The following is a 21,470-nucleotide window of genomic DNA, read 5'->3' as shown; positions in this document are numbered from 1 at the left end:
TTTTGACCCCAGAATATGTGGTATAATTTATGACCAATCTTTTCGGGACACCCATATCACTGATCTGGCTTCGCCCTGTTAGTACATTCTTTCACGGTTTTTGCTCTAAATTTTAAAGAACCTCTTGGATTGACATGAAATTTAGCTTACGCATAGCTTACACGTCAGAGAAGAAAAGTGATATTGTGCCAGTGTGTGCTTTTGCCCTGGGGGTGACAGTCACCCCCTCTTGTGGGTGAAAAATATATGTCCAAAATAAGTCCAGAAATGGATATATTGACTAATTTTAGGTAACTTTTGTTCTATAGAGCTTTTCGCCAAGTCAACACTTTTCGAGTTATTTGCGAGTGAATATGTTCATTTTTCAACAAAATAACCACTTTTTTAGACGGTTTTTCGCAAATAACTCAAAAATTAAGTGTTTTGTCGAAAAAAACGTTCTTAGCAAAAAAATAGCCTGTAAAAAAGTAAAAAAAAAATGGTGTACGCGTTAGGTCTCTGGACCTCGTAGAACCAGAGTAATAGCCAATGAAAAATAGATTCATATTCACCAAATTTCAAATAGAATATTTCGACGTGAAATATCCAAAAAATTAAGCACTTTTTGGGGAAAATCGATTATAACTTTTTTAAAGTGCTAAAAAAGCTTTATTTCTGTTGTTATAAAAAATTTCTAGCATTAAATTTAAGCAAGTTACGCTCAAAATAAAGTTGGTCTCTTTTGCTTTAGCAAAAAAAAATCGGGAAGACCACCCCCTAATTAGCAACTTAAATGAAATTAATCATTACCGCTCCACAAATTATTTTACTTATGTTGTGTTTATATGATCTGTAAGTTTCATCGATTCAAACTGCTAATTTTTGAAAAAATTTTATTTTAAAGTAAAATTTTTAAAAATTTTAATATCTTAAAAATATCTTTAAAATATCTTAAAAATTGTTAGAGATACCAAAAATCTCGAGAAACAAAAAATGTCAGCATTGCTTTTCTGAATATCATATATTTTTTTGTTTTCCTGTTGGACAAAAATTGATTAAGATTTGGTGTTTCTAAATTTGTTTACAGTCCTTTCAAAAATAAGGACTTTGAACCAATGAAACTTACAGATCATATAAACAATACATACACGAGTCAAGAAACTTGTGAAGCCGTAACTATTAAATTAATCTTAGATACTAATTAAGGGGTGATTTTTCGGATTTTTTTACCAAAAGAAAAGGGACTAACTTTACTTTGAGCGTAACTTGTTTACGTTTGATGCTAGAATTTTTTTTTATGAAACAAAAATGAAGCTTTTTTTAAACACTTTAAATAAGTTTCAATGAGTTTTCCCCGAAATGTGCTTCATTTTTGGTTATTTCACGTTAAAGTGTTCCATTTGGAATTTGACGAATATGAACCTATTTTTTATTATCTATAACTCTGCTTCTACTAGGTATAGAGACGTGATATATACACCGTTTTTTAAAAATTTTTATAGGCTATATTTTTGTTAAAAATGTTTTTTCGATAAAATACTTACTATTTGAGTTATTTGCGAAAAACCGTCTAAAAGCGTGGTTATTTTGTTGAAAAAATGAACATATTCACTGGCAAATAACTCGAAAAGTATTGACTTAGTGAAAAACTCTATAGAGCAAAAGTTATTTAAAATTAGTCAGTTTATCCATTTTCGGACTTACTTTAGATTAATATTTTTTTCACCCCTAATAGGGGGTGAAAACCACCCCCAGGGCAAAAGCACATATCGGCAAAATATCACTTTTTTTCTTTGACTTGTTAGCTATGTGTATGCCAAATTTCATGTCAATCCAAGCGCTTATTTAAAATTTAGAGGTTTTGCAAAATTTTACCGTTAAAGAACGTACTATGTACAAAGATATGAAGTGGTGGTAGATTCAGCAGGACTTCCAACGCTGCTATTGACATTTGAGTAGGAGCGACAGAGCGGCTATTTAAGAAGCACGACTATCCCATTAGAACCTCCAGATTGATAAGTAAATGTGACAATAGTTAAAAGAATATAAATAGAGACCAGAAATTTTTTGGAGAAAAATATTAAAACAAAACAGAAAGTTAAACAAACGAAATCCAAAGAAATTTTCTACTTGTATAATCTGTTTTTACTCTTGATCCGGCCCTTTTGGTCCTGTCGGGCCGATCGCGATTCCTGCCGATACCCTCCGATCCTCCGCTGAGTCTTGCTTGAGTTTGGTCCAGATACTGATTAGGGGAGGCTGGGTAACACGAGAAAGGGGTGTGTTTGTTGGCGTTAAATTATCTAGTGTAAGAATTTAGCAACGGATCGGATTTTTTTTTGACGGAATATCGCTACTAAGTTAGTTACGGGTGTAGTGTTGTTTTGATTTTGTGTTTTTTATCGAACGAAAACCGGTGAAGATCTGCAGTTGCGGACATGACTTGTTTTAGACTTTTTATCGGTCGTGGGATACTTTTTTCTGCGGTAGATTTTTTAAGGACTTGTTGCTGAAAGATAGTTTTGAACATGTCTTGGGAGTCTCTCAACTCACATCATGAGTACATAAGGTAAGGGATGTTATATTTATTAGACATTTACAAAGATATACAAATTTAAATATATTTATTTTAACAGTAGTGTCAAAGTGTCTTTTGCTGCAGTGTAATTAAAACATTAATTTCAAAAATCATTAGTAGCTTAATGAAACAAAATAGATCAGGAAAAGTATTCCAAAAAACCAAATAAAAGATTATTTTTCACAATTTAGATTTTGTAAAAACATATGATTTTTTTGGAGTTTCACAAATGAATAATGAACATTTTTACTGATAATAGTCCAAGGCTAAAACCTTTTAAAATGGTAAAAACTGAAAAAAAAAATAGTCAAAGAGTGGAACCCGTTGTAAACGGAAAAAATATAACAAAAATTAAAGGAAAAATAATTTACTAGAGATCTCAGGTTTGGAAGTGGAAAGAAGTGAGTTTTTAAGGGTAAAAAATGGTCTGTCGTGATTTCCGGCAAAACTATAAGTCTAATAAAAAAATATACCTATAGGTATTTATATACCTATAGGTATACCTATAGGTAAAATATACCTATTAAAGTTCTATGTAATAAAAAGATCTACAACTTTTGTATTTAAACTTTTTTACATAACCTCAAAATTTGGAACAATTCAAATTACCGAGTTTTTGGTTTTTTATTCTTATCTTCCACAAAAAAATTATTTTTTCACGAAATTTAATGAAAACTTACCTTTTTGTGTACCAAATACACTGTTTTTTTTTTTTATTTAAAATATTTATTTTTTTTTTCATTATTTTGATTTAATATCGAAAAAGCACACCAATTTTTAATCGAAAATTCTCATATCAAAATATCTGCATTTTGAAACAAGTCAGTGCAATTTTGTTCGTTGAAATCGCTTCTTTCTGATGGTGTAAAAACTATGCATTACTCTAAGCAGTTTTCTCAGATAATTCAAAAAATAAACAACGCTTATTCGAAAATTCTTTCTCATTATGTAAAATCCCCCCTCTGTGGCTCAGTGGTAAGAGAACCTACCTTTGGATTTAAGGGTCGTGAGTTAGAATCTCAGCTGAGGAGGAAATTTTTCATTTATTGAAAATTAATAAATAAAAAAAGTTTCTGGACTTGTGGGATCGATACTCACCGGAGGGACCGCAGATATTTGGATACAATTAGCGTTTCTTTATAAAGACAATGAATTCAACTTTGCGAAGTAACCAGACATTTACTCAGCACACACTCTACACATTACACTAGGTATCTGATTGCAAAATCAATCAACTGTACCATGCCAATGACCATTAGTTGTTGAGGCATTAAGCTAAATAAAAAAAAAATAAAAGAAAAATTATTTTCATGGAAAATGGTGAAGGGGGTTAGAAGGGTCTGTCCATTATTTCGTAGCATCTGCAAAAACCGTTGGGCACTATTCGAGATACAGAGCAGTGAACAACATTATTTATAAAAATACACGAGCACGATTTTGATCTCTACGCTCATACATTTGTTCCTCCATATGATGTCCCTCATATGGTTGCCCGCACAACGCGCAAACTAGAAGAAATGTACACCACCTTCTCAAATGCCTCAAACAATATGGGCCTGAAAGTAAACGAGGAGAAAACTAAGATGATGGCATCAACACCCAACAATAGAGCCAGAAACATTGATCACTAATTCACTGTTGATAACTCTACCTTTGAAGTGGTGAACAAATTCACATACTTAGGCTCACTGATCACCAAGGAGAACGTCATGACGGAAGAAATCAAGCGAAGGATAATCCTAGCGCACAAATGCTATTTTGAGCTGAGAAGACATATGAGAAGCAGAAACTTAAGCCAAAAAACAAAAATAAACATATACAAAACCCTTATACAACCAGTGTTGACATATGGATCGGAGACATGGACCATCTCCAAGACAGATGAAAACTTTCTGCTTATATTTGAACGAAGGGTCCTGAGAGGAATATTCGGTGGCATCTGTGAAAATGGTATTTGGAGGAGGAGGTACAACTACGAGGTATACCACAGATATAAACATATATTGGTGGTGAAGACGTAGTATTTCTTATAAGAATAGGAAGACTAAGATGGGCAGGACATCTAGCAAGATCAGAGCATAACAACCCTCCTAGAAGAATCCTTATGTCACAACCTGTGGGAAGTAGAAATAGGGGTAGGCCAAAACTTATATGGAAGAATGGTGTAGGTGATGATGGGAGAAAAATAGGCACAGTAAACTGGCAACGGTTGGCAATGGATAGGACTGACTGGCGTAATAGACTTGGGAAGGTCGAGGCTCTTTCATAGGGCTGTAGCACCATTGATGATGATGATGTCCCTCAAGTATCCCGATATATTGTGGCTGCCTTGTTGACTTGTTTTTTCACTTCCTCTGCAGCATATCTATCATATGATACATATATTCATATGATACATATGACGTAATTAAATTTCATGAGTTGTTATGTCTTCATAATTCGCGATGAAAAACATAGTATCTGACCTCTGGTGGAATAAATTTAAACCACTATAAGTGGTATAAACAAACCAGAAAATTGTTGATTTGAATGGAATTTGGTCACTATTAAGAAATGTTTAGTTTTCAGCATTATGAGTACATTAAAATATTTTAAATCAAATCGGTATTGTTATGTTCCTCAAATGAATGTTTGTTTATACCATTTATATCGGCCATTTTTCTGCATTCCTGCCCTCTATAGTCCATTTCAATCGCGAATAGCTTAACTAGAAAATCAGTCTAGATTTATGGTCGGCAGATCAACAAGAAATACATAGTAAGGTAACTAAAGGACAACATAGGAATATATGTTGTTCTCAAACTATTTGCTTGAGGTATCTCAATGAAATTTGCTATTTTTGTTGGGAATGTGCCACAATTTTACTTTAAAACTAAGTTTATTTGACCTCTTGATTTCCACTTCAGAAATCGTTCCCAAAAATGATTCTGAATAAACAGAAATGACCGAAGTGGAAATCTAAATGCCAAATAAACTTAATTTTAAAGTAAAATTGTAGCTTATTCTTAACAAAACTAGTAAAAAGGAATATAATGTTCAATGCACTTGAGAAAATCTATGAGAATAATAATGAGCTCATTAAATTAAAAAATTGGGCTCCTGGATTAACACAAAAATAACTGGCTTACTAAATTATGTAATATTCTATTTTTGATCTAACTTCAAATTATAATTTTTAATCATGAAGAATTATTGTAAAGAAAATAATTTAAAAAAGGGAAAAATTTTGAAAAAGTACATTCATTTATTAAATCTAATAACTGTTTCAACTTTAGACAAAGTTTTAAGGGTTATTAAAGAAAACGGAACTTTTTGAAAAGTAAAAGACGATAAATCGTGGGAGATTTACATAAATTTAATTTTGTTTGAGGAGAATGATTGAAAATTGGGTTTTGGAAGGACAGACCAAATAATTTGTTGATTAACTCGAAGTTCACAATTAGATGAGGAGATAAAATTGATATTAAACCATTTCATAAACTTTACTCCATTAAAATATTACATTTTTAAAGCCGTACCTTGCATTTGTTAGAGGAGTCAATTTTATTTCTTTAATGTATAGGGGAAATCAGTAGAAGCTTAAGTTCAAGTTTTTGGGGTCGCCACCCTCGTCCCCCGGCCGCCATCTTGGAAATGGTGTGCAAAGGGGTTTCGCGCTATATCTCGTAAACTACCAACCCTACGGAAAATATAATTAAACATAAAATGTAGCAAATTAAATTTTCTACAATTTTATTTCTATTACCTTTTATCGTCAAGTGACCAACAATAAAGATATAAACAAAAATATGTAAAAATTTTGTAAGAAGTTTCCTTTTGGAAGTTATAACTTTTTTTCAGTTCATTTTAAAATAAAATAACATTATAGAAATTTTGTAGAGGGTTTTTCAGCGAAAAATTTGCACTATAAATTTGTTTAATTCTATTTATTTATATAGGTTTTACGGCATTCCAAACTTGACCAGATTCTCGAATGCTGATAGGGATATAATAAAAATAAAAGTTAAGCTTACTTTTCTATCTATATATATTTTTTATTCAGACAATTTATTATGATTTTAACATTCCTATGCTATTATTAATCTGTTTTTGACCTTTCTCCCCACTATAAAGTATATATAGAAACGGCCCAAGAAGTTCTTTGGGGACAAATTCGCCGGTTAAGAAGAAGAATGACGCAACCGCATACTGCAAAATTTTCGAGAAGAGCAAAAAACGAATTTTTGATATCAAAAGCATAAAGTATGATCAAAATTAGCCATTTACCACACCGTGGTCAGGATCTCGAGATATAAGCGTTATTTGGGGTGTGCCGCTTGTATATGAAGTAACATAACTTTTTTCCTATTGTATATTTTGACTTAAAATTTTCCAAAAAACTTCTTTATGAATTATATTTTATGGGCCATTCCACGAACATACGCCTGTTTTGGATTATTTCGACAACGAATATTTTACTGTGCAACATAAGAAGTACGAAAGTAAATGGCGCTAATAATTATTCCAATCAACAACAATGTAATTTGCAATTTACTTTCGTTCTTCTTATTTTGCACAGTAAAATATTCGTTGTCGAAGTAATCCAAAACAGGCGTATGTTCGTGGAATAGGGTATATTGTTGTGTTGGTTAAAATTATAAACTAAAAAGTTTGTCACTCAACTTTTTTAAGTAAACATGAAACTAACGAAATATGATGACAAAATGTTTAAAAACTAACAACTCCTTTTTTAATGTATTTAAATATTAGGACAAATTCCGTTGTTATCTACATACTTCAAAGATTATACAGTAAAATTATCAAAAGGAAATATTTACAGTGACCAAAGATACAGCGAGGTAAATTTGAAAAATCATCAAAATTGATTTTCGGCATTTTTGTATAAAATTTAATTTTTGAACATGTTCCACCAAATCTAGATAAAAATAAACTTGATTTTAGGATTCAGCGACCTCGAAAACATAAAAATAGACCAAAATTGGTAATTCACCTTAAAGATTTTCGTGGTCGGCATAACGATTGCTGCCGCTCGACTAATATATTAGATAGAAAAGTATTTTTTTTTTATTGTATTCCTATGAGAATTCGAGAATCTGGTCAAGATTGGAGCGCTGTAAAACCTAGATAATAAATAAAATTAAACAACTTTATAGCGAAAATTGTTCTTTGAAAAATCCTCTACAAAATCGCTATGATGTTATTTTATTGTGAAATGAGCGGAAAAAAAGTTATAACCTCCAAGAGGAAACTTCTTACAAAATTTTCTCATGTTTTTATTTATAACTTTTTTGTTGGTCACTTGACTATAAAAAGTAATAGATATAAAATTGTAGAAAATTTAATTTACTACATTTTATGTGTAATTAAATTTTCTGTAGCATTGCTAGTTTAGAAGATACAGCGCGAAAGCCCTTTGCACCCCTTTTTCCAATATGGCGGCCGGGGGGACAAGGGTGGCAACCTCAAAAACTTGAACTTAAGCTTCTACTGAACCCCCCTACACATTAAAAGAAATAAAATTGACTCCTCTAAGAAATGCAACCTAAATGTAACATTTTAATGGACTACTTGGCGATTCTCAAATTTACTTTCTTTACAGACTTTACAGTTCTAAACAGACGGTTATTGAAGGTGTTAAATCATTTACCCAAATTTTTGAACCAGGAATATCTTCTTATTTCTATTGGTTTTCTTTCACTTATCTTTCCTTGCACTAACCCTTTGATGGCCAAAATCTACATGTTTTTATTGTGATTTATTGTCCAGGGTAGTTACAAATAAATCTAGAACACATATCACATATCATCCTTGTCAGTGTACTTATTCTGCTTATATACTTATTCTAAAGCTGAACCTTCTATGTTTAGAACTGGTAACTTACCATCCTGGATACTTTGTTTACCATACAAATTCAGTAAGATTTCATGAAACCTTTCTCTATCGGCTGCTGCGTTAAATTATTATTTTACTGTAAAACCACACCATTGTCTAATATTACGAAGCCGCAAAAGTTTCTTTCGACCAATCCGTCTCGTTCCCTTCACTTTTTCATGTATTATAAGGCGAAGTATACAGAGTGAGGCAAATAAAGGGCCTATTAGAAATATCTCGAGAACTAAAGGCAACAGAATCATGAAAATTGGAATAAAGGGGTTTTGAAGGATGATCTATTAAATAAAAATATTTTTATCTCTTTGCAACTTCCGGTTATACCGGAAGTTGCTTATAACTTCGTTTTTTTTTTAAATGGGACACCCTGTATATTTTTACATTTTTGGATTCTCTTCGATGTCTTCTTTCTTAAAATATGAGGTTTTGTAATATTATACAGGGTATTTTAAAAGATAATTACGTTTTTTTATTAATTTCGTAGCAAAATTAACACCCTGTATAATTGTAGTAGTTTGACATCTAAAACTCTACTTACGTTCAAATGATTTTTAATATACTCTACTATTGTTAAGAATCATTAGTATAGCTAAATTTTTAATTTTAGTATACAGGGTTGGTCGAAACTCGGAATGAGTATTTTCTGAGTTTTCTTAAATGGAACACACTGTATTTTAGTATTGTAATGAAATGATATTTTATGGTACTTTTTTATTTCTTAAGCATTCCCTATACCTAACTGCTTTAATTTGTGCTTAATTGTTAATCGCACCAACAATCTTAACTTAGTAGGTATTTCGATAGCTAAACCATTTTTGGTAATTTTAAGGACCAGTCTGGATTAATATGTATTTATTTCTGAAAAATTATTTGGGATTGAGTATTTTCACGGCCAACCTAACAAAATTTTACATATTTTTTGTTGCAATTAATGTTTAGCTTGAATCACCAATAACTCACAAATTAAAGCAGTTAGGTATAGGGAATGCTTAAGAAATAAAAAAGTACTATAAAATATCGTTTCACTACAATACAAAAATACAGGGTGTTCCAGTTAATAAAACTCAGAAAATACTCATTCCGAGTTTCGACCAACCCTATATACTAAAATTAAAAATTTAGCTATACTAATGATTCTTAACAATAGTAGAGTATATTAAAAATCATTTGAACGTAAGTAGAGTTTTAGATGTCAAACTACTACAATTCTACAGGGTGTGAATGTTGCTACGAAATTAATAAATAAACGTAATTATCTTTTAAAATACCCTGTATAATATTACAAAACCTTATATTTTAAGAAAGAAGACATCGAAGAGAATCCAAAAATGTAAAAATATACAGGGTGTCCCATTAAAAAAAACGAAGATATAAGCAACTTCCGGTATAACCGGAAGTTGCAAAGAGATGAAAATATTTTAATTTATATATTAATAGATCATTTCATTTATATATTAATAGATCATCCTTCAAAACTCATTTATTCCAATTTTCATGATTCTGTTGCCTTTAGTTCTCGAGATATTTCTAATAGGCCAGTTATCTGCCTCACCCTATACAGGGTGTTTCATTAATAATTGTCCAAATAGTAACTGCAGAAACCTTAGCACAAAATACGAAGATTTAACCTAAAACATTTAAATAAAATGTGGTTCCTTACTGAGTTACAGGGTGTTTAATGTAAAAATTTAAAAATTATTTTTGCTCAGCATTTTAAAACTATTCGACGTATCCTTTTCATATAAGTATAGTAGTCACAGAAAGTGCGACTACTATACACCCTACTAAATTATGATAATCCAACGTTTCTAGCTACTACCAGAGGCGTACGACAGGGGATAGTGAATAATTGACCCTTCTCAAATTCTACGCCACTGGAGTAATTACTATTTTAGTGCCATTTTTAGATTCTCCAAAACTTTCTACCTAAATAATATACTTATCATTGGTAACGATAAAGTCATTAGTTTTCGAGATATTTGAAGTTAAATATGAAACGGCACAGTTATTTTGATTAATTTATGATATGATTCATATAATTAAAATTTTAAAATTATTTGTAACCAGTACTTTAAAACTATTTGGCATATCCTTATCATACTTGGCAAAAAGTGTAGGTACTGTACACCCTACTAAATCAATATAAATAAACGTTTCTAGCTACTACCAGAGGCGTACGACAGGGGATAGTGGCTGGTTGACCCTTCCCAAATTCTACGCCACTGACTAAATTGCTATTTTAGTGTAATTTTTTGATTTTCCAATACTTTTTATGTAAATAATATACTCTTCATTCGTAACGATGAAATGATTACTTTTCGAGATATTTGAAATTAAAAATGAAGCGACAAAATACACTGATCCAAATATCCGTGTCGTTTCACTTTTAACTTCAAAGATCTCGAAAACTAATGACTTTACAGTTACGAATGATAAGTTTATTATTTTTATAGAAAGTATTGGAGAATCCAAAAATTGAACTAAAATAGCAATTCCGCCAGTGGCGTAGAATTTGGAAAGGGTCAACCATTCACTTTCCTTCGTCGTACGCCTCTGGTAATAGCCAGAAATGTTTTTTTAACATAATTTAGTAGCTTGTACAGTACCTATACTTTCTGCCAAGTATAAAAAGGGATACGTCGAATAGGTTTAAAATGCTGAGCAAAAATAATTTTTAAATTTTTAGATAAAATACCCTGGAGCTCAGTAAGGAACCACATTTTATTTAAATGTTTTCGGTTAAATCTTCGTATTTTGTGCTAAGGTTTCTCCAGTTACTATATGGACAATTATTAATGAAACACCCTGTATAGTACCGCTAATTATATGGCCGAAGTCTTCTGGTTTCTCCTCTTTTTGATTTTTGTGAACAGACGTTCTGAATTCATCATTTTAAGACTATATTCATTGGAAGTTGGGCTAAACCCACAATATTTTTAAGATCCGTCGATAGCACCACAATTCCAATGCTTCTAATTTGTTCAGCGTTGTGTCCCACAACCATTTAATAGGATGCACACTATTTGAAACAATACCAGTTGATTAGGCAGGTTTCCGACCGAAAATAAGCTGCGCAGATCAGGTTCTTTCACTTACCACATTTATTAAGGCAGGGTTCCAGAGAAAACTTAAAACTGCAGCGGCATTCATAGACCTAACAGAGGCCTACGATACAGTCTGGAGAGAAGGCATGATATACAAGCTCCTCCGTACAATCCCTTGTAAATCCACCGCACGAATAATCAACAGCATGCTATACTAGCCGACCGAACGATTCAAGTGGTCATGGGAACTGACATCAACACCCCAAGAAAACTGAAGAATGGACTGTCTCAGGGATCTGTTCTGGCTCCTTTTCTCTTTAGCCTGTACATCGCTGATATACCAGAAACCAGATCAAGAAAGTTTGGTTACGCCGATGACTGGGTCCTTGCAACAAGGTGTAAGTCATTTGAAGAAACAGAAGAAATCCTTACTGCGGACTTACACACAGTGGGAAAATATTTCCGTAAATGAAGGCTCCAACCAAACGCTACAGAAACAGAGGTTTATTTTTTTTTAAACCGTTATAAAGAATTAAAAAATCAGTTTTTTGACCATATGTATTTTAGAGAAAAATGTTTCAAATAAATGTTGTAGACGTTAAAAAGTTCTTTAATTGGGGGTTGATTTCATGTAATCAAATGAACTATCTTTCAGTAAAGTCGTCCCAGGAACATCATTTTAAAGTTTTCTACTTTAAAATGTATAATATATGTCTGAATTTCCGATATAAATGAATTAGATTAAATAAATTATTAGAAGAATTTTTTACTAAACAACAACGTTTTTGTTTAATTCATTAATATTTTTTGTATTTTGACAACGGCATCCGATTTGGACGTCGAAACGTTAATAAAATTATTTTTTTAGTAGAATTGTGGCTTATTTCCCATCATAACTAGTTAATTAGCGTATCTGAGATTATTGATTAATTGTCGGCATAGTATTACTCTCTGTTGTCTCCCAAAACCCCCTAAAGATTTCTTCTCAGCATAGATTAAAAAGACTGGGTGACAAAACATAACTCTGTCGTAATCCATTTAATGGGCAGTTTTTCAGTACAACTATCTTCAATTAGGAAAGTGGCCTTACTTGATTGTAATATAAATATTGTAAAAGTCTTATATTGTAGTGGTCAAATCCTACTGCCCGCAGGCAATCGAAAAGTGTATCGTGGTATACTCAATCAAATACCTTCTCGAAGTCGATGAAACAAACATAAACATTCTTTCGAAACTCACAAAATTTTTGTAAGAGAACGCGTAGGTATACAAAATAGTACCTCAGAATACACCTCAACAGTCAACAGATTGCCAGTCAAATATTGGCCGCAACTAATTTTAATTAAATTAGTAGTAATTCATTTTTGAAAAAAAAATTCTTTCCTGACGTAGATGCATGTTTTTTATATCAAATTAAAGCTATTTTTTTTTCTAATAAGATGACATAAGGTTGCCTGTGAAAAAATGGCCGCAAATTAGGATTGGCAGCTGTCAAAAACGCGAGATACCACAGATATAGTGAAAGAAAGCTAGCGCGCAACGCTTCTTGTTTGACAAGAATTAATTTAATTAATGTAGTGATTCTGCAGTGAGTGAGATCTCGTACTATTACAAAGGAATAAAAAAATATCTGTCACTGTATTATCTGCTTTGTTTCTATCGAAATTATTAATTATTTATTTTCTTTCGTGTGCTGGTTTCTCTAAGATAGCATGAATTATTGATAAAAATATCCAGGTAGATAAAACTAAATAAAGAGAAAATTCTCACGTTTGTAAAACAGTAAAAATCTTTTACGAGTAGCGTCGTAAAGATCGACTACTAAACTTTTATGGAATGGTGCTGCTCGTAATTGAATTGGGACCGCGTTGGCAGCGACTCTATCAAAAAATGAAATTCCAGAATTTGATCAATTTAACTCATTATTAAATAGAAGCGAACACATATTCAACTATTGTTGACGAAATACCAGCTGTATAAGATAGGTGGCGACCACCTAATAAGTCATATCCACGCGCTTATCAAATACGTATAACAAGAAGAGAAAATACCCGACGACTGGAAGAAAAGTATAGTATGCCCGATCTATTAAAAAGGAGACAAACTCCACAAAAATTACCGTGCAATTTCTCTATTATTTACAGCATACAAAGTCCTCACGTATAAACCAGCGTTTCCAACCACTAGCAGAAAATATTATTGGAGATTATCAGACGGACTTCCAACGGGAAAGATCGACAATGGATAAAATATTTACAGTCAATCAGGTCTTGAACAAATCATGGGAATACGACATTGATGTTTACAACGTGTTTGTAGACTTCAAACAGGTATATGACTCAGCCAAAAGGAACAGATTATACTAGGAAATTGAATTGCTGAATTGGCAATACCACACAAGCCAATTAGATTCACTAAAGTCATAATGGATGAAACTCAGGCATGTGTACGAATACAAAACCATCGGACAGACTTTTTCAAAATGTCGTAGGGACTGAAGCAGGAAGATGAGCTGGCTCCAACATTGTTTAACCTCCCACTGGAGTATGCGGTTAGGATCAAACAAATGCAAACTGGATGAAAAAACCTACTGATCAACAGAACGGTTCAACTGGCCGCTTATGTCGATGATATTAATACTATGAGTAGAACATCAACAGGAGCACAAAACATAATACATAATGATGACATTGAAACGGATGGAAAGTTTACATACCTGGGAGTAGAAATATATGCCGCTGGATCAGAAGATACGGGAGAGAATAACGCAGGCAAACAGAGCTTATTTTGCCCTCTCCCATATATTTTGGCCTAAAAGTGTTCAGCGAAATACAAAGATGAGAATCTATAAAACCTTAATTCAACCAATAGCATGCTATGACAGTGAAGCATGGGTTCTGAAATAAACATCCAAAAACAAACTCGACACATTCGAAAAGAAAGTACTGAGGAGAATACTAGGACCTGTAAGGAAAAACTGAAACTTCAGAATTCGATACAACAACGAGCTTTATCAACTTTATAAGAAAACACCCCTGTCAGACAGACTTCATTAGAATACAAAGATTGCAATGGGCTGGACATGTGATAAGAATGGGAGGAAATAGGCTACCAAAAAGAGCACTGAACACTGGAATGCAGGAAAAGAGACCGGTTGGAAAGCCAAGATAGCGCTGGGAAGACACAGTAAGCAACGACGTACAAGCACTTCTGGGAGTCCGTGTATGGGGAAGAGCAGCCAAAGATAAACAAGCATGGAGGCAAAAAATAAAGGAGGCCACGGCTCAATTTGGGATGTAGTGCCGTATAAGAAGAAGAAAAATTGTAATACTGACGCTTATTCCCCTGTTCTTGTCTATTTTCTTTCTTATATATCGATGCTTTATAGGCTTCCTGCCATTGTTTAGGAATGTTCTCTCAATTTAGTACTCTTTCCAAGATTTGGTATATCATTTTTCTCAATTTCTCTGTTCCACATTTGATTAGCTCCGCCCCAATTCCTCCTGGTCCTGATAAAAAATATCCAGGTAGATGAAATGATAAATAAAGAGAAAATTCTCACGTTTGTAAAACAGTAAAAATCTTTTACGAGTAACGTCGTAAAGATCGACTATGAAACTTTTATGGAATTGTGCTGCTCGTAATTGAATTGGGACCGTGTTGGCAGCGACTCTATCGAAAAATGAAATTTCAGAATTTGATCAATTTAACTCATTATTCAATAAAATCGAACACATCATATTCAACTATTAATTGGCACAATTTTACCACCTATAATTCAACTTTGATGATGCAATATTAATCAAATTTGAAATACAACACATTATTTACTAATAAAAAATTACATCAATAAATATATCCGTTTGTGACGATGATATAATTTTATTTGTATGAGTACGCAAATTAGACCAGGGCGGATCTGCTTTGAGGTGGATGTGAGAGGTGGCATTCGGATTTTTGCACATAAAGTTAGGTGACAACTTCAATAATTATTATAATTAACTTATGCTCGATCGAGAGGGCGGCAAAATTGTCTTCCGCCCCGGGCGGCCGACACTCGCGCTACGCCACTGCTATTGGCCAATGTTGTAAAAAAATAACCTAAAATTAGAGTTTTCATCAATAACCGATCAACAACGACAGTGGCCAAAAGGAAATGGCCAATCTTGATAAATAAATAAAATTAGGTATGATGTCCTATTATTTTTTTATATAAGATAGCTTTTGAAGGCTTATCATTTTTACATACATAAGATGAGAAATATTGCTTATCTGTAGTGATATGATTTGTGGCTCCACTGTCACAATACCATTTTCCAGCTTCAACACAATTGTTAGATGAGGCACTTAAAACAACGGACAAAAAAGCAGTATCATTACTTTTATTCTTATCTAAATTCTCAGCAGATTTTTTCAATGGACACTTTCTCGTCCAATGGCCTAATTTCTTGCATTTGTGACATGGAAATTTCTCTTTTGCACGATGTACATTTCTCTTTGACTTCGTAGTAGTTGTACTTTGTCTCTGTATTTTTCTGTTGGGCTATTGCGTGCAACAAACGCAAAAGATTATGTGGTACTTTGGTCACGTAATTCAATGGCACACAATTTCTCAATCAATAAGTTCAAAGTTTGATTCTTTGATGGTATCGTGTCCCACAAATCTTTGAAATTATCAAAGTCCTTACCCAAAGTTGATAAGGTCCGGCCATTTAACATTCTTTCGGATAAAACATTTTCATCATGCTTCTGCAATTCATCATTTAAATCTACAAACAGTTTCTGCAACTTCGCAACATGTGTACGAATATCTTCTTTTTTATCACGCTGGAGGCTGGACTCTAAAGAAGGCTTCAATTAACATGTTTAACCGTTGCGTACTACTACAATTCAAATCGCGCACGTAATTTGTCCCATATTTCACTATTGTGAGTACATATCAACACGAGCTCGGCAACAGTTTTTCCTAGCGTACCTGCTAACAAACTTGCCGCTTTTGCGTCGTCTTTTAACCATTGTTGATGCTTCTCCACTTCCAATGAAGTTGAATTTTCAGTAACCTCGGGACACGTACGCATACCGTTCACAATGTATTCAAGTGCATACGCTCGTAATAACATCGAAACGTGCCATTTCCATTTTGCCCAGTCTTCAGGAGCCTCAAGTTTGTCGACTTGAATTTTATAATCGTTATTGCTGGTCGCCATATTTTTTCACCTGTTCAGTTCCCACGTGAGTTGGGCCCGTAACCTGTTAGGTATTAATTGAGTGACTAAATGACCAACAACGATTATAATTCACTCAATTACAGGACAATAGGAAAACATTTTACTTGAACATAACTGACATTATATTTTCTTATTTTCTTGACATTACATTACAACTTCTAAACTGTCGATACATAGAGTATGTACAACTATATAGCAACATCTACTTTTAACGTTGTATACGCTGTGAGCTCGTACGTAGAGGGGATATTTATAAATTCGCGAGCGCCAGTAGTGGCAAGTCTGTAAACGTTTACCGGAAATTTGACATAAATGTCAAAGTGACTAATTTAAAATTAAAATTAAAAACATTAATTATAAAAAATATTAGTTGGTCAAAGCTGTGGTATATATTTTTACCTTAAATATACTTACGTTTTAAATACTGAATTTACGTTTTTTTAATGTTCCGTAATATGTAATTATAAATTCTTAGCGCCATCTACACGATAATTGTGAAAGTATCCAAAGTAAGAAATTAATATTTCATCAATAGAACGTCAAATTGATTAGCAAAATCTTAAAAAAATCTATTACAATTTAATTACTTTTTAGTGTTTGTAAATATTAAGCGATAACAATTAAATAATAAATTTAAAAATTACCGGTGAAAGTTGAATTAGTAATCCACCAGGAGCGACACCAGCGAAGCTCACAGCGTATATTAGTATCGTTCGCGGTACCTGTTCCGTACTTGTCCAGGATTACTTCGCATGCGCACTTTAAAAATCGCATGCGCACTTTAATAAAAAGAACGCTCTTTTTTAAAGTGCGCATGCGAAGTAATCCTGGACAAGTACGGAACAGGTACCGCGAACGATACTATTGTAACAATAATAATCCCTTTCTAAATTTTCACTTGAACCAGCAACCAAAAAACATACAATCCACACAACGAAGAGTATATTAATAATTAAACGCTTTTATTTAGTTCAATAGTTTGCGTCAAATCTTTAGACGTTAATTTGACTGCCTTTTCTCCAATGCAAATGAAAGAAAATTTGCAGACATATGCATTCGCGGGAACAATACACGAATAGTCAATAAAAAAAATTTGTATGTTTATTAATTGTTTAAATAAAAAAAACCATTTTAATGAAAAACGCTTAAATTCTCTTGTTTTTACGATGTAAAAACTTGAAACTTTTACGGATTGGATAGCTAATGATATGAACAATACATAATTTCACTTTTTACGTGAATTGTTTACGTACTAATTGTACTAATTGTCATTAATAAACAGTAAAGTTTCAAATTTTTTGCCGATTCCGACTACTTTTAATGTTAGTACATCATATGTTTTATACTTATTTTAATAAACATGACGATGTATTTTAATGTTTGCAAAGTGTAAGACTAAAAAGTAAAAATTAGAAAAATATGAAAAAAAAATTTTTTTTCAGAAACGCTTTTCTTTAGTTACGAGTGACCAAAATTAAAAGTATTATAAAAAAATCAACTAAAAAGCAAAAAATAAAAAAATTGAAGGCACTCGTGGGAGTGCCGACAGAAGTGAAAACTTCTTATAGTATATACATTACGAGCTCAATGCTTTTACCCCATCCTAAAAGAAGTGCTGTACCTATATCACATACGATATGCGCGATGCGTATGCCCTATGCTATTTATGTATACATACACATAATTTATATATTATGTACAAAATTGATTTCAGCGAAGTGATGACCATAAAGAAATTTTCAATTCAAAAATTTATTTCTAGTCCAGAAAGCCACTGCGCATCCGCTAGGAAAAATATTCTAATTCGGATTTTTTGGACAATCTTACTCAAAAAGGACTCCTCTTAACAAATTTTCATGTTGCCAGGACCAAAAGGTGGTCAAGAATTTTTTAAACGTTTTTTTTTTGTTGTTTTCCTAAAATTATTTTTATTGCATGGAAAAACGTTTTTTTAGGTTTTTTGGATCATTCCAAACAGAAAAGGTCTTTAGTGACTTTTTTTCTAAAAATGATAGTTTTTGACATATAAGCGATTAAAAATTGAAAAATTGCGAAATCGGCCATTTTTAACCCTCAAAGACTATGTGAAAAACTGAAAATTTGAATGTTGCCAAGGTAGGTAGATAGTCTTTAAACATCGATTGATGAAATCCCGAAGAGTTTTTTGCAATGCAATATTCAAAACTCCTTTGTTTTTTAATTGCGAATCAAGCGTGCGCGACACTATTTTCTACCGACAGTATGGTGCAAATGAAAGGAATAAATTCGTTATTTCGAAAATCGGCGACTTTAAGGAAAAATCCCGAAACAGGTCGATTTTTATTTTTAAGTTATGATATTGTGGCATATATGGTATACTAGTGACGTCATCCGTCTGGGCGTGATGACGTAATCGATGATTTTTTTAAATGAGAATAGGGTTCGTGTGGTAGCTCGTTTGAAAGGTTCTTCAATTCTTCATCAAGTAATGTAAACCTTTACATATTTTTTTATACAGGGTGTCCTTCTACTTCTTTTTTTGTCAAATAATTTAATTTAATAAAAAATTTTTGGACACCCTGTATAAATAATTATATAAATATTTATATGACTGAATAGAGAATTGAAGAACCTTTCAAATGAGCTAGCACACGACCCCTATTCTCATTTAAAAAAATCATCGATTACGTCATCACGTCCAGATGGATGACGTCACTAGTATACCATATATGCCACAATATCATATTTTAAAATTAAAAATCGACCTGTTTCGGGATTTTTCCTTAAAGTTGCCGGTTTACGAAATAACGAATTTATTCCTTTCATTTGCACCATACTGTCGGTGGAAAATAGTGTCGTGCACGCTTGATTAGCAATTAAAAAACAAATGAGTTTTAAATATTGTATTGCAAAAAACTGTTCGGGATTTCATCAACCGATGTTTAAAGAATATCTACCTACCTTGGCAACATTCAAATTTTCAGCTTTTCACATAGTTTTTGAGGGTTGAAAATGGCCGATTTCGCGATTTTTCAATTTTTAATCGCTTATATGTCAAAAACTATCATTTTTAGAGAAAAGTCACTAAAGACATTTTCTCTTTTAGTCCTGTCGCCAGGGGGGGTACAACGGCCTCGTTAATTCAGATGGACTTACTCAAGTTTTTTTTATGTATTTTGACCCGTAGAACACGAATTTTTTGGGTAACAGTTGATCCGGATGTCGATAAGATTGTTATAGACCAAGAACTTGAGGAATCAAATAACAGCGATTTTTGGCAAAACAAAACAATATTTTGTATTTTTTGGGCCATTTTAAGTAAAAAATATTTCTACAAGTTTTTTCGTAGGATGCACAGTTTTCGAGATAAACGCGGTTGAACTTTAAAAAAATCGAAAAATTGCAATTTTTGAACCCGAATAACTTTTGATTAAAAAATAAAATAGCAAGTCTGCTTACCGCATTTGAAAGTTTGAGTCAAATTATATCGGTTTTGATTATTTGCATTGGTAAAAATTTATTTTTTTATTGTTTAACAAAGCTATAAACACGTAGGGTTTCCCGTGCTTTTACATGCGTTTTAACGCATGTAACGTAGAAATAGTCTTGATTGCACTAGTACCTATTCTACCTACTCGTTCGATTTTAAATGAGAAATCATAGAAACATCACTCACGCACTAGTTGTTTGTAGCTTTGTTTAACAATAACACAATAAATTCGTAGCAATTCAAATAATCAAAACCGACATAATTTGACTTGAACTTTCAAAGGCGCTAAGCAGAATTGCTATTTTATTTTTTAATCAAAAGTTATTCGGGTTTAAAAATTGCAGTTTTTCGATTTTTTGAAAGTTCAACCGCGTTTATCTCGAAAACTGTGCATCCTACTAAAAAACTTGTAGAAATATTTTTTGCTTAAAATGACCCAAAAAATACAAAATATTGTTTTGTTTTGCCAAAAATCGCTGTTATTTGATTCCTCAAGTTCTTGGTCTATAACAATCTTATCGACATCCGGATCAACTGTTACCCAAAAAATTCGTGTTCTACGGGTCAAAATACATAAAAAAAACTTGGGTAAGTCCATCTGAATTAACGAGGCCGTTGTACCCCCCCTGGCGACAGGACTATTTGGAATGATCCAAAAAACCTAAAAAAAACTTTTGTTTTGGTCCTGGCAACATGCAAATTTGTTAAAAAGAGTCCTTTTTGAGTAAGATTGTGCAAAGAATCCGAATTAGAATATTTTTCCTAGCGGATGCGCAGTGGCTTTCTGGACTATTCGTCGAAGCGATAACGGTCGCTAATTTAATAATTTTCCCCATCCAAAAAGTGCACAACGTCCCTCAAGAAGTGTTCACTTCAAATATTTATTTCGTCGAAGCGATGATAGTTGCTAATTTATTACTTTTTTTACATCGAAAGAGTGCACAACGTCCCTAAATAGGTTTCACTTTAAATATTTATTTCGTCGAAGCGATTACGGCCCTAATTCTATACTTTTCCTCCATACAAAAAGTGCACAACGTCCCTAAAGAAATTTTAACTTCAAAAAATTATTTCGTCGAAACGATGACGGTCGCTAATTTAATACTTTTTCCCCATCCAAAAAGTGCACAACGACCCTTAAGAAGTTTTCACTTCAAAAATTTATTTTTTCGAGGCGATGACGGTCGCAACGGCGGTCGCCAATTTAATACTTTTTCCCATCCAAAAAGTGCACAACGTCCCTAAAGAAGTTTTAACTTCAATACATATACGTAGAAAATATT

General features: G+C 32.6%; 1 protein-coding gene across 1 annotated transcript in view; it reads left to right on the top strand.

The window, feature by feature from the left end:
- The first annotated feature begins 2,246 nt into the window (after nucleotides 1-2,246).
- LOC114338317 (43 kDa receptor-associated protein of the synapse homolog) overlaps nucleotides 2,247-21,470 on the top strand; it is a 186,854-nt gene continuing 167,630 nt past the window's right edge. Inside the window, exon 1 of the mRNA XM_028288932.2 lies at nucleotides 2,247-2,548. Coding sequence (XP_028144733.1) covers nucleotides 2,508-2,548 — 41 coding nt within the window. The 5' untranslated portion in view covers nucleotides 2,247-2,507. The remainder of the gene's footprint in view (nucleotides 2,549-21,470) is intronic.

This window comes from Diabrotica virgifera, chromosome 5 (genome assembly GCF_917563875.1).
Source record: "Diabrotica virgifera virgifera chromosome 5, PGI_DIABVI_V3a".
Taxonomy (NCBI): Eukaryota; Metazoa; Arthropoda; class Insecta; order Coleoptera; family Chrysomelidae; genus Diabrotica; species Diabrotica virgifera.
The sequence above is the reverse complement of the archived record's forward strand: the minus strand, read 5'-3'. Positions and strand labels throughout refer to the sequence as shown.